The 12980-nt window shown below is 47.9% G+C and overlaps 1 protein-coding gene across 1 annotated transcript in view; it reads right to left on the bottom strand.

Moving 5' to 3' along the window:
- Nucleotides 1–12980, bottom strand: part of Lct (lactase) — a 64439-nt gene that overhangs the window by 23116 nt on the left and 28343 nt on the right. Inside the window, exons 6-9 of the mRNA XM_004668155.2 lie at nt 11565–12291; nt 9621–10266; nt 3928–5478; nt 813–1081 (exon numbers count right to left, since the gene is read on the bottom strand). Coding sequence (XP_004668212.2) covers nt 813–1081; nt 3928–5478; nt 9621–10266; nt 11565–12291 — 3193 coding nt within the window. The remainder of the gene's footprint in view (nt 1–812; nt 1082–3927; nt 5479–9620; nt 10267–11564; nt 12292–12980) is intronic.

The following is a 12980-nucleotide window of genomic DNA, read 5'->3' as shown; positions in this document are numbered from 1 at the left end:
TAAAAAAAACTTAACTTTTTAAAAATTTATTTGGAAAGAGAGAGAGAGAAAGAGGGAGAGAGAGAGAGAATGGATGTTCCTTCAGCTGCTGTGAACGAACTTCAGATGCATGTGCCCCCTGTGTGCATGTGTAACATTGTGCACTTGTGTCACTGTGCATCTGGCTTATGTGGGATCTGAAGATTCAAACGTGTTCTTAGGCTTCGCTAGCAAGCACCTTGACTGCTAAGCAATCTCTCCAGCCCTATTTTTTTTAATTGTTTATCTATTTTTTTAATTTTTTACTTTATTTTTAGTTATTTATTTGAGAGACAGAGAGAGAAAGAGGCAGAGACAGGGAGAGAGAGAATGGGTGCACCAGGGCCTCCAGTCACTGCAAACGAACTCCAGATGCATGCGCCCCCTTGTGCATCTGGTTTACGTGGGTTCTGGGGAATTGAACCGAGGTCCTTTGGCTTTGCACGCAAATGCTTTACCTTTGTTTTGTTTTTATGAGGCAGGGCCTCACTCTATCCCAGGCTGATCAAGAATTCACTATATAGTCTAATGGTGGCCTTGAACTCATGGGTATCCTCCTACCTCTGCCTCCTGAGTGCTGGGATTAAAGGTGTTGGGATTGCCCTTTCTATTTCAGCAAGGCCCCTAAACCATACTGCTTTGATCAAAACTGGGGGTGAGCCATCAGTGAAGTGAAGCCTCCAGGGCCCCCACAGCACGCACTGGCTTCCATAGGTGCCTCCCCTGCACTGAGCAGAAGCCTGGGGCACTGGGGCAGCACCACAAGTGGTACCCAAAGGCCCCAAAGTCCTCACCTGATATGCAGCAGAAGCTGCACTCCAGATAAAGCCTGCGGGAAACTGTCCATACAAGAATTCGTCCTCTTTAGGCAGTGGCATGCCGTTGTTGGTGATGACCTCTGTGTAGTACCTGGCTGAAGCTCTGGCTGTGCGAGGCCTGTTCACATGATTGAAGTCAACATGGTACAGGCCATACTTGATGGTATACCCAGACAGCCACTCGAAGTTGTCCATCAGTGACCAGGCAGAATACCCTCGAAGGTCTACACCATCAAGCCTGTAGGCTAGGAACATCCCAAAGGTAGTAGAGCTTTACACCAGGGCCAGGAACTCCAAGAAGCCCAGCTACATGCTGGCTCCTCAACTCAAGGCAACAGTCTCAAACCATCAACCTAGCTGGGCGTGATGTTGCACGCCTTTAATCCCAGCATTTAGGAGGCAAAGGTAGGAGGATCACCATGAGTTCAAGGCCACCTGAGACTCCATAGTGGATTCCAGGTCAGCCTGGGTTAAACTGAAACCCTACTTCAAAAAAACCAACCAACTGTGGGCTGGAGAGATGGCTTAGCGGTTAAGCGCTTGCCTGTGTAGCCTAAGGACCCTGGTTCGAGGCTCGGTTCCCCAGGTCCCACGTTAGCCAGATGCACAAGGGGGCGCACGCGTCTGGAGTTCATTTGCAGAGGCTGCCCTGGCGCGCCCATTCTCTCTCTCTCTCTCTATCTGCCTCTTTGTCTCTCTGTCACTTTCAAATAAATGAAAAAAAAACAAAAAAAAAACAACCAACCAACTGGGCCTGGAATGATGGCTTAGCATTTAAGGCATTGGCCTGCAAAGCCAAAGAATCTCGGTCCGATACCCCACATAAGCCAGATGCACAAGGTGGCACATGCGTCTGGAGTTCATTTACAGTGGCTGGAAGCCCTGGCACGCCCATTCTCTCTCTCTCTCTCTACCTCTTTCCCTTTCTCAAATAAATAAATAAAATATAAAATTTTTTAAATTTATTTTTATTTGAGACAGAGGGAGGAGAGAAAGAGAGAGAGAGAATGGGAGTGGTAGGGCCTCTAGCCACTAGAAACAGACTCCAGATGCATGTGCCATCTTGTGCACCTGGCTTACATGGGTCCTGGAGAATCAAACCTGGGTCCTTAGGCTTGCAGGCAAGTGCCTTAACCACTAAGCCATTTCTCCAGCCCCAAATAAAATAATTTTAAAACACCTGACAAACAAAATATCCACATAAGCCAGATGCCCAATGTGGTACATGCATTTGGGATCATTTATAGTGGCTAAAGGCCCTGGAGCACCTGGTTCTCTCTCTGTCATCTGCCTCCCTCTCTCAAATAAATAAATAAAATATTTAAAAAATCACACTTCTGTGCTCAACTCCTAAAGAGGGTTGAAGACTATCACATCCAGCTTTTAAATAGGCACAGGGGAATTGAACCTGGGTCCTCCCCTGTCGTTATTGTCCACCTGATGTTGGCCAGGGGTGATGTCCACCCTCTGCTCATGCCATCATTTTCCCTGCCATCATGGAGCTTCCCCTTGAGCCTGTAAGTCAAAATAAACCTCTTTTTTCCCACAAGCTGCTCTTGGTTGGGTGATTTCTACCAGCAATGCAGACTGGACTGCAACATCAGGGATACACAGAGCACATGGGGCCGGTGTTAGTTTGTTCCTTGCCCATTCCCACAACCTCAAATAGAGCTTGTTATGGAGTAGTTGCTTAGTAATAAGTAGACCCATCAAAACATTCTTTTTTGGGGGGTGATATAGCTCAGTTGGTAGAGTGCTTACCTCGTATCCATAAAGCCCTAGGTTTGATCTCCAGACTGAATAAACAGGGTGTATGGTGGCACATGTCTGTAATCCCCATGCTTGGGAGGTAGAGGCAGGATGAGAAGTTCATGGGCTGGAAACATGCATGGTCAGTCAGTAAAGGGGCTTGCCTTGCAAGTTTGAGGACCTGAGTCTGATCTCAGAACTGGCATGGTGGCACTTACTTGAAAGCCCAGAACCGAGGCAGTGGGGACAGGGGCTCACTGCCAGCCAGTCTAGACTAACTGGCCAGCTCTTGGCCAATGAGAGACTGTATGTATCTCAATAAGAGGTGGACAACATACCTGAGGATGACACCCAAGGCTGTAGCTTGGTCTCTACACACACGTGCATTAAAAAAGAAGAAAATAGGGCTGGAGAGATGGCTTAGCGGTTAAGAAACTTGCCTGCAAAGCCAAAGGACCTCGGCTCAATTCCCCAGGACCCACATAAGCCAGAGGCAAAGAGGGCGCATGCATCTGGAGTTCATTTGTAGTGGCTGGAGACCCTGGTGTGCCCATTCTCTCTTTCTCTCTCTTGCCTCTTTCCCCATCTCCAATAAATAAATAAAAATAAAGTTAAAAAAGAAGAAACCTAGTGTGGTACCTAGCTGATGACTGTAACCCCAGCACTCGGGAGGCTAAGGTAGAGGATCACCATGATACCCTGCCTCAAAACAAAACAACAACAACAAAAAGTCAGCCTCAGTTACAAAGCAAGTTGGAGTTAAGCCTGAGCTATATGAACCCCACCCCACCCTGTGTAGTCTTTTGGGAATTCTTTTGCATTTATATGTTTTCTCTGGGGAGAGGACTGTAGGCTTTTATTTATTTATTTGGGAGAAAGAGAGAAAAAAAAAAGGGCACATCAGAGCCTCTTGCCACTGCAAACTTACACCAGACGCACGTGCATCTTTGTGTGCCTGGCTTTACATGGGTACTCAGGAATTGAATTCAGACCTGGAAATGCCTCTAACCACTGAACAATCTCTGCAGTCCTTTTTTTTTTTTTTTTTTTTTTTTCAGAGGTAGGGTCTCACTCTAGCCCAGGCTGACTTGGAACGCACTCTCTAGTCTCAGTTTGACCTCAAACTCACAGCGATTCTCCTACCTCAGCCTCCCCATTGCTGGGACTAAAGGCACCACCACACTCGGATAGCTTTGTTTTCAGCTTCTCAACAACAATCTAATTATCAAACAGGTGAGAATTTCAGAGTTAGAGCCCCAAAGAGATTTTTTTGAAGCACCTCACCAAACCATTGACATATGTAAGTTAGAAACCTTTGTGAGATAAACTGAGTGCTCAATACCTTTCAGAGCTTCATTGATATAGGTTTTGTGGTAAAATACCCTGTCGGTATCTTCCAGGTTGGAATCCTCCAGCCCTATGCCGTTTTCAGTGACATAAATGGGGATGGCACCATACTCCTCCTTGATCCAGTTCAGCAGTCTCCGGATCCCCCAGGCCACAGCCCTATGCGTTGGTGTGGAAATCCAGGACGAGTCCACCTCTAAGGTTATCTCCTGGTCATCGTCATAGGAGGGTGGGTTTAGCCGAGGTGTCTTGTGCTGCACTATTCGGGATGAGTAGGTATTGAGACAGAAGACATCCGCTGTGGCCCTGATGTAAGCCTTCTCCTCCTCAGTGAAGCTGGGCAGGCGTGAGGTGGCTAAGTGCTGGAGTTCACTCCTGTTCCCCACTTTCCATTTCATGGCATCTGGATAGTCACCATTTTTAAAGATGGGGTGGGCAAACCAGCCCAGGGAGAACTGCAGCATTCGGTCAGCAGCTTCAACATCCCTCAGGACCCCTGGGGCCTTGGGCTCTGCCCAGTGTGTGCTGAGGCTCAGAGAGATGACCCCGTTCTGCTTCTGCCTGTATTTCTCATTGTAAGTGTGGTAGACCCGGGCATGGGCTTTGATGACTGCATGGCCAATCCTGTAAGGTGCCCAGCCTGGGTCCTGCACATTTGGGGGAAACGTACCTAAGCCATAACCCAACCATGCCTGGTATGTGGGCTCATTAAAGGTCATCCAGAACTTGACTCTGTCCCCAAAGGTCTGGAAACAAAAGTCCGCGTAGCTGTCAAACAACTCAATCAAGAAAGGGTTCTCCCAACCTCCGATATCCTGGAGGGCCTGGGGCAGGTCCCAGTGAAACAAGGTTACCATGGGAAAGATGTTGTTTGCCACCAAGCCATCAATGAGCCTGTTATAGTAGTCAACCCCGCGGTAGTTGATGGACGTGTTTCTCCCTGTTGGGAAAATCCGAGACCAGGCGATAGAGAAGCGGTAGGCGTTCACCTTCAGGGCGCGGAGGATGTTCAGGTCCGCCTCCAGCTGGTGATAGCTGTCGCACGCTACGTCTCCAGTGGAATTGTCCTTCACGGCGCTGCCCGCGCTGTGCGTGAAGTTGTCCCAGATGCTGGGCCCTTTGCCGTCGGCGTCCCAGCCGCCTTCCACCTGGTAGGCGGAGGAGGACACGCCCCACAGGAAGCCCTCGCGGAAGGAGCCCGCGAGGACCAGGTCGCGCTCGAACCGCGGCTGCGCGGAGAACCGCGCCCACACCACGCTGGCTTTGGAGGGGACCTCGGAGCGCGGGGCGAGCGCGCGGGCTGTGGGGCGGACGGCCGCTGTCCTGGGGGGCGCAGGGGTCTTCTCCGCCCTGGGAAGAAGGCCGTTGTCGGCGACGACGCGGCTGAAGAAGAGCGCGGACCGCCTGGGCGTGCGGGGCCTGCCGCCGTCCTCGAAGCGGACGCGGTGCAGCCCGAACCGCTGCCTGAAACCGGAGGGACCTTCGAAGCCGTCCATGAGGGAGCGGACAATGTAAGAACGGACGTCCACCGAGTCTTCCTTGATGGCTATGAAGGAAAAGGAAACTCAGGATTATTTTTAAATTTAATCAGTTTTAGCCGGGCGTGGTGGCGCACGCCTGTAATCCCAGCACTCGGGAGGCAGCGGTAGGGGGATCACCGTGAGTTCGAAGCCACCCTAAGACTCCATAGTGAATTACAGGTCAGCCTGGGCGAGAGTGAGACCCTGCCTCGGAAAACCAAAAAATAAAATATTTTAAAAAATCAGTTTTAGGGCTGGAGAGATGGCTTAGCGGTTAAGCGCTTGCCTGTGAAGCCTAAGGACCCCGGTTCGAGGCTCGGTTCTCCAGGTCCCACGTTAGCCAGATGCACAAGGGGGCGCACGCGTCTGGAGTTCGTTTGCAGAGGCTGGAGGCCCTGGCGCGCCCATTCTCTCTCTCTCCCTCTACCTGTCTTTCTCTCTGTGTCTATCGCTCTCAAATTAATAAAAAAAAAAAATCAGTTTTATTATACAGTATGTTGAACTGCAACACAAGCACTAGAGAGGAAGAGGACTGCCTCAAATTCAAGGCCAGCCACGGCTACATGATGAAACACTATCTCAAAATGGAATAATAATAATATTTTAGACTTGGCTTAGAAAATAAAAATACTAAAAAATTATAAATAAAATGTTTATTACTGATGCTGTTTTTAGGATATTTTCCTGTGATATGACATTGTTTCTTTTTAAAAAATATTTTTATTTATTTATTCGAGAGAGAAAGAACAGAGAGGGGAGAGAAAGAATGGACATGCCAGGGTCTCTACCCAGGCAAATGAACTCTTGTGCATCTGGCTTTACATGGGTACTGGGGAATCAAATCTGGTCCTTAGGATTTGTAGGCATCTGCCTTAACTGCTGAGCCATCTCTCTAGCCCCTATTTTCCTTATTTTATAGTCTCATGGTTTGCTAGACTTTTTTCTATGTATTCGTTTGTTCATATGGACTGATAAATTACGTATTAAACATGTGAATCCTCTTGATGTATATTTTTCCATATATATTTTGGTACCCCTCCCCCCAGATACTCTAGTGAGTGGTGCACATCTTTAATCCCAACCCTTGGGAGGCAGAAATAGGAGGATCACTGTGAGTTCGAGGCCATCCTGAGAGTACAGAGTGAGTTCCACGTCAGCCTGTGCTAGGGTGAGACTCTACCTTGAAAAAGAAATGCTATTATTTTTGACTTAAAAAAGTGAAATTTCTGGGTGTGGTGGTGCACGCCTTTAATACCTGCACTCAGGAGGCAGAGGTAGGAGGATTGTCGTGAGTTCAAGGCCACCCTGAGACTACATAGTTAATTCCAGGTCAGCCTGGACCAGAGTAAGACCCTACCTCGAAAAACCAAAAAAAAAAAAAAAAAGTTTAATCTTTCTAGTAGTAGGTTCTACTATTACTAGTAGAAACTGGGCCTGGAGAGATGTCTCAGTGGTTAAGATACTTGCCTGCAAAGCCCAACAACCTTGGTTTGTACCACAGTACCCACATAAAGCCAGATGCACAAAGTGTTGCATGCATGTGGAGTTCATTTGCAGCAGTTAGAGGTCCTGGTGTATCCATTCTCTCTATTTCTTTTCTCTTTCTGTTTGGATGTTTTTGTTTTGTTTTGTTTTGTTTTTGTTTTTGAGGTAGTGTCTCACTCTAGCCCAGGCTGACAGGGAAATTACTCTATAGGCCAAAAACTCATGGCAATCTTTCTGTCTCAGCATCCCAAGTGTTGTGATTAAAGATGTGTGCCACCATGCCCAGCTTGACATGACATTTTCTTTTAATTTTTTTGTTTGTTTTTCATTTTTTGAGGTAGGGGCTCACTCTAGCCCAGGCTGACCTGGAATTCTTGACATAGTCTCAGGATGGCCTTGAACACACATCAATACTCCTTATCTCTGCCTCCCATGTGCTGGGATCGAAGGCATGCGCCATCACGCTTGGCCTTTTAATTTTTTTTTTTTTTTGAGGTAGGGCATGGCCTCCAATCACTGTAAACAAATTCCAGATTCATGTAGCATTTTGTGCATATGGCTTTATGTAGGTACTGGGGAATAGAACCTGGGTCCATTAGGTTTGGCAGGCATGTGCCTTAAACGTTGAACCATCTCTCTAGTCTTGACATGACTTTTTTTTTGTTTTGACTTTTGAGGTAAGATCTCACTCTGGCCCAGGCTGATCTGGAATTCACTATGTAGTCTCAGGGTGGCCTCAAACTCACAGCAATCCTCCTACCTCTGCCTCTCAAGTGCTAGGATTACAGGCATGTGCTGTCACATCAGTATTTTTATATGGGTTCTAGAAATGAATCCAGGTCCTCATGCTTGTGAGGGAAGCACTTTACCAACTGAGCTATCTCTTTAGTTAGCCCCAGGGCTGCCTTTATAGCATAAATCTCAATGCAGAGAAACTCCACTTTCTTAAAAATGAGTAACAGAATATGATCAACCTGCTAGGATCAAGATGCTTTTTTTGTTTGGTTGGTTAGTTGGTTTTTTGAGTCAAGGTTTCACTCTAGCTCAGGCTGAAATGGAATTTACTATATACTCTTAGGGTGGCCTTAAATTCACAGCGATCCCCTTACCTCTGCTTCTTGAGTGTACCATCATGTCTGGCAATATGTATGTGTGTGTGTGTGTGTGTGTGTGTGTGTGTGTGTGTGTATATATATATGAATGATAGGTAGCTATTGTGTGTGCTTGTGTGTGTGTTTGAGGTAGGGTCTCATTCTGGCCCAGGCTGGCCTCGAACTCACAGTGATCCTCCTTCCTCTGCCTCCCAAGTGCTGGGATTAAAGGTATACTCCACCATGCCTGGCTTTAAGTTTTTTTTTTTTTTTTTTTTTTTTTTTCATTTCACTTTATTTTTAAGCAGAGAGAGGAGAGAAGAAAGGCAGAGAGTGGGCGTGGCAGGGCCTCTAGCCACTGGAAACAAACTCCAGAGGCATGTGCCACTTTGTGTGTCCAACTTTACATGGGTACTGGGGAATTGAACTGAGATCATTAGGGTTTACAGGCAAGTGCCTTAACTACTAAGACATCTTGGAAGCTCCCAGCTCCATTAAAAAAAATTTTTTTTAATTTGAGAAAGAAGGAGGGGGAGACAGAGAGAGAGGCGCCAGGGCCTCCAGCCACTGCAAACAAACTCCAGATGTGTGCACCCCACTGGGCATCTGGCTCACGTGGGTCCTGGAGAGTTGAACCAGGATCCTTTGGCTTTGCAGGCACATGCCTCAACTGCTAAACCATCTCTCCAGCACCCCCTCCTTTTTTAAAAAAAGAAAACCTATGGTGGCTCATGTCTTTAATCCCAGCACTCGGGAGAGAGCTAGGAGGAATGCTATGAATTTGAGAACATCCTGAGACTACATAATGGATTCCAGGTCAGCCTTAGCTAGAGCAAGACCCTGCCTCAGAAAACAAATAAATTAAGTAAATAAATAAAATAACAAAGCCTAAAGAAGTGCATTCCCCAGTGTTGTAGAATGAATGGTGGTACCTATAAGGATATGTCTTACCCTTACCCAGAGACCCATAAATATAACCTTATTTGGAAAAAAAAAATCTTTGCAGAGGCAACTAACAGTCTCAAGATGAAATCATCCTGGATTAACCAAGCAAATCCACAATCTGATAAGTATATTTATGTATTTATTCAATTTTAAAGTTATTTTATTTACTTACTTTGGTTTTGCCAGGTAAGGTCTTGCTCTAGCCCAGGCTAACCTGGAATTCACTGTGTAGTCTTAGAGTGGCCTTGAACTCAAGGCGATCCTCCTACCCCTACTTCCCAAGTGCTGGGATTAAAGGCAATTTTAAAGTTTTTTTTGACAAGTGTGTAGTATGTGTGGTGTGTATAGTGTAGTCGTGCACATATGTGGAGGCCAGAGGAAAATGCAGGGTGCCTGGGTTTCTCACTGAGCTCACAGCTCACCAATTTGTCCAGTCTACCTAACCAGCTTGCCCCAGGGACCCTGCCTGTCTCCACCTCCCCAGCATGGGGATTAGAGGCACACACGGCCACGTTTACGTGGTGCTGGGATCCGAACTCTGGCCTCCACGCTTGCACAAGCCCTCTACCCACCGAGCCATAGCCACAGCCTCGGGTAACCAGGGCTCTCGCTGCCCACTTCAGATGACGGCCGCCTGTCTTTCTTACCCTTGAGCACCTCGCTGATGTACTGGCTGAAGTAATCCACTCTTAAGGAGTCCTCAAGGTCATCCTCGCTTTCCCCGATGGGCATGCCATGTCCAGCCAGGTAGATGGGAACTCTTCCTTTGGTATATTCCATGGATACAAACCTCAGCAGCCTCCTTATGCCCCAGGGAACCACACGGATCCAAGGAGAGGCTGTTTGGGGCCAGGTGGGGTCCACATGCTGGGAGAAGCCTCCAATGTGGTCATAGCTGGGCACACAGGGGTGCTGAGCAGCCGTGCCCACAAGGCGGGAGGTGTAGTGTGAAAGGCCCAGGAAGTCCGCTGAGCCTTTCAGGAGCTGCCTCTCTGCCTTGGTGAACTCGGGGAGCTGGGCCACCAGGGCACCACACTGTTGGTTGATCTGTTGGATTCGGGCCTTCAGAGTGGCAGGGTAGTCTCCATCCACAAAGATGGGATGCGCAAACCAGCCGAGCATAAAGTGCAAGTAGCGCTCCGAGGCCATGAGGTCTTCGGGACTCTCTGGGGCCAGGGGTTCCGCCCAGTCTGAGTTGAGCACGATGCCTACGTGCCCCTGCTGCTGTGAGCGATGGTGACTGTCGTAGTGGTGCCAAGCTCTGGCATGAGCCTTGAGGATCAAATGAGCCACCTTGGAGGAAGGAGGAAGTCAGTGTCAAAAATAGCACCAGTAAAGCTTAGCAGTTAAGGTGTTTGCCTGCAAAGCCAAAAGACCCAGGTTTGATTCCTCAGGACCCATGTAAGCCAGATGCACAAGGGGGCACATGCTGAATGCCCTAGAGTGCCTATTTTCCCTCCCTCCCCCCCCAGTAAATAAAATAAATTTTAAAAAAGAAAAAGAAAAGAAAAAATAGCACCAGTAAGCCAATGAGAAGTTGGTGAAGTCAAGTCAGCATCAACGATGGGGCTGTGGGTGTAGCTCAGTTGGCAGAATACTTTCTGAGCATACACCACATAAATCAGGAGAGGTGACACATGCCTATAATGCCAGCACTTGGGAGGTGGAGGCAAGAAGATCAGAAGTTGGAGGCCATCTTTGGCTACATAGAAATTCAAAGGCCAGCATGTGCAACATGAAACCGCGTCTCAAAAAATAATCTGAGCACTTGGGAAACTGAAGTAGAAAGATTACCTTGAGTTCAAGGCCAGCCTGGATTACAGAGTGAGTTCCAAAGTTAGAGTGTGGCCTTGCCTCCAAAACCCAAAATAATAGCAATGACAGTGATATCAGCAAGTCAGTGCAGACACCACTGACAGGGCTTACATTCATGCAAATTCCAGCAGGGCACCAACAATTCCACATTAACACCAACTTCAGGAACGTCAGCAAGTTAAGAGTATGAACAAACCAACAAACACATCAATAACTAGCCAGGCAGGTTGGCGCACGCCTTTAGTCCCAGCACTCGGGGAGCAGAGCTAGGAGGATCATCATGAGTTCCAGGCCACCCTGGGACTACATAGTAAATTCCAACTCAGCCTGGACTAGAGTGAGATCCTACCTCGAAAAAACAAAACAAAAAATTAATTAGGAGGAAAAAGTTAATTAGGGGCCAGGGGTAGCCTGATGGTTTAAAGGTGCTTGCTTGCAAAGCCTGATAGGCCTGGTGTTTGATCCCCAGCACCCACATAAATCACACAAAGTAGTGCACATGTCCCAAGTTTGCTTACAGAGGCTGGAGGCCCTGGCATGCCCATATTTTCTCTCTCAAATTAATGAATTTGCCAGGCATGGTGTTGCACACCTTAAATCCCAGCACTCAGGAGGCAGAGGTAAGAGGGTCACCATGAATTCAAGGCCACCCTGAGACTACATAGTGGATTCCAGGTCAGCTTGAACTAGAGTGAGATCCTAACTCAAACAACAACAACAACAAAAATAATAATAACAAAATAAATACATTTTTAAAAATTCTTGAAAGGAAATACCTTAAAAGAGGCCACTCCTGGGTCAGAGATGCCTGGTGCGTGCTGACCAGTGCCATAGCCTGCATAGCTGATGACCCATGGCTCATGGAAGGTTACCCACAGTTTTACACGGTCCCCAAATGTGGAGAAGCAGAAGGCTGCATAGTGTAGAAAGGCATCCACCACAGCCTCGTTCTGCCACCCGCCCTGGTCCTGCAGAGCCTGAGGCAGGTCCCAGTGGAACAGTGTGACCATGGGCTGGATGTTTGAGTCCAGCAGGTTGTTGATGAGCGTGTTATAGTAGGCAACACCGTGGAGGTTGGGGCTGCTCTCAAGCCCAGTGGGGAAGATACGGGACCAGGAGATGGAGAATTTGTATACCCCAGCCCGGAGGCCGCGAAGCAAGGCCACGTCAGAGGCTGGCTTGTAGTAACTGTCACTGGCCACCTCTGGTGTTGCTTGGCCCTTGGTGTCATACAGGTGCCCATACTGGTCCCAGATACTTGGTCCCCTCTTGCCCTCAGCCCAGCCCCCTTCCACATTAAAGGCTCCTGTGGAGACACCCCAGAGGAAGCCTTCAGGAAATGTATCTTGCAGGAAGACGTCCCTTTCAGCCTTGGACTGGTTCGCAAAGGCCTCCCACACTCTCTGATAGGCTGAGCCATTCAGGGCTGAGGCTGCGGCTGTCTTCCCATGCTGCTCCTGGTCAGTCAGAAGGGCCAGGCTGTCAGCCAAAGAACAAGATGTGCTGTGGGATTGAAGGGACATGATAATTAATCACTGAGTTACCAAGTCCTCAAAGGACTAGGGACTAGCTGAAGATGACAGAGTGCTCACCTCGCACGCATAGTCCTGGGTTGGATACTCAGCCCAGTGTAAACTGGACCATAGTACATATCTGTCCTTCTAGCACTGGGAGGTGGGAAGCAGGAGGATCAGAAATTCAAGGAATGCTTAGATTACATTGTGAATTTGAGGCTAGAGGCTAGCCTGGGAAACATGTGACCCTATGTTAGAAAAGAAAAAAGCAGGCGGGAGTGGTGGTGCACGCCTTTAATCCCAGCATTTGGGAGGCAGAGGTGAGTTCGAGGCCACCCTGAGACTGCATAGTGAATTCCAGGTCAGGCTGGGCTACAATGAGACCCTACCTCGAAAAACAAAAACAAAATTAAAACAAAGAGAAGAGAAATGCAAAAGGAGGGTTGGGGAGCTCAGTATTTAAAGGTACTTGCTAGCAAAGCCTACTGGCCCAAGTTTGACTCCCCACTTAAAGACTGCTGCTGGTTTGTTCTTGCTACTTTTTAGTTTTTGCTGACTGGAGGCAGTTTCTCTCTGCTTGGAGTTATATGAGAGTTAAATGGGAGCCAGTTTCTCTTACTGTTTTTTTGTTTTTGTTTTTGTTTTTCGAGGTAGGGTCTCACTCTAGCCCAGGCTGAC

This window comes from Jaculus jaculus, chromosome 5 (genome assembly GCF_020740685.1).
Source record: "Jaculus jaculus isolate mJacJac1 chromosome 5, mJacJac1.mat.Y.cur, whole genome shotgun sequence".
Lineage (NCBI taxonomy): Eukaryota > Metazoa > Chordata > Mammalia > Rodentia > Dipodidae > Jaculus > Jaculus jaculus.
The sequence above is the reverse complement of the archived record's forward strand: the minus strand, read 5'-3'. Positions and strand labels throughout refer to the sequence as shown.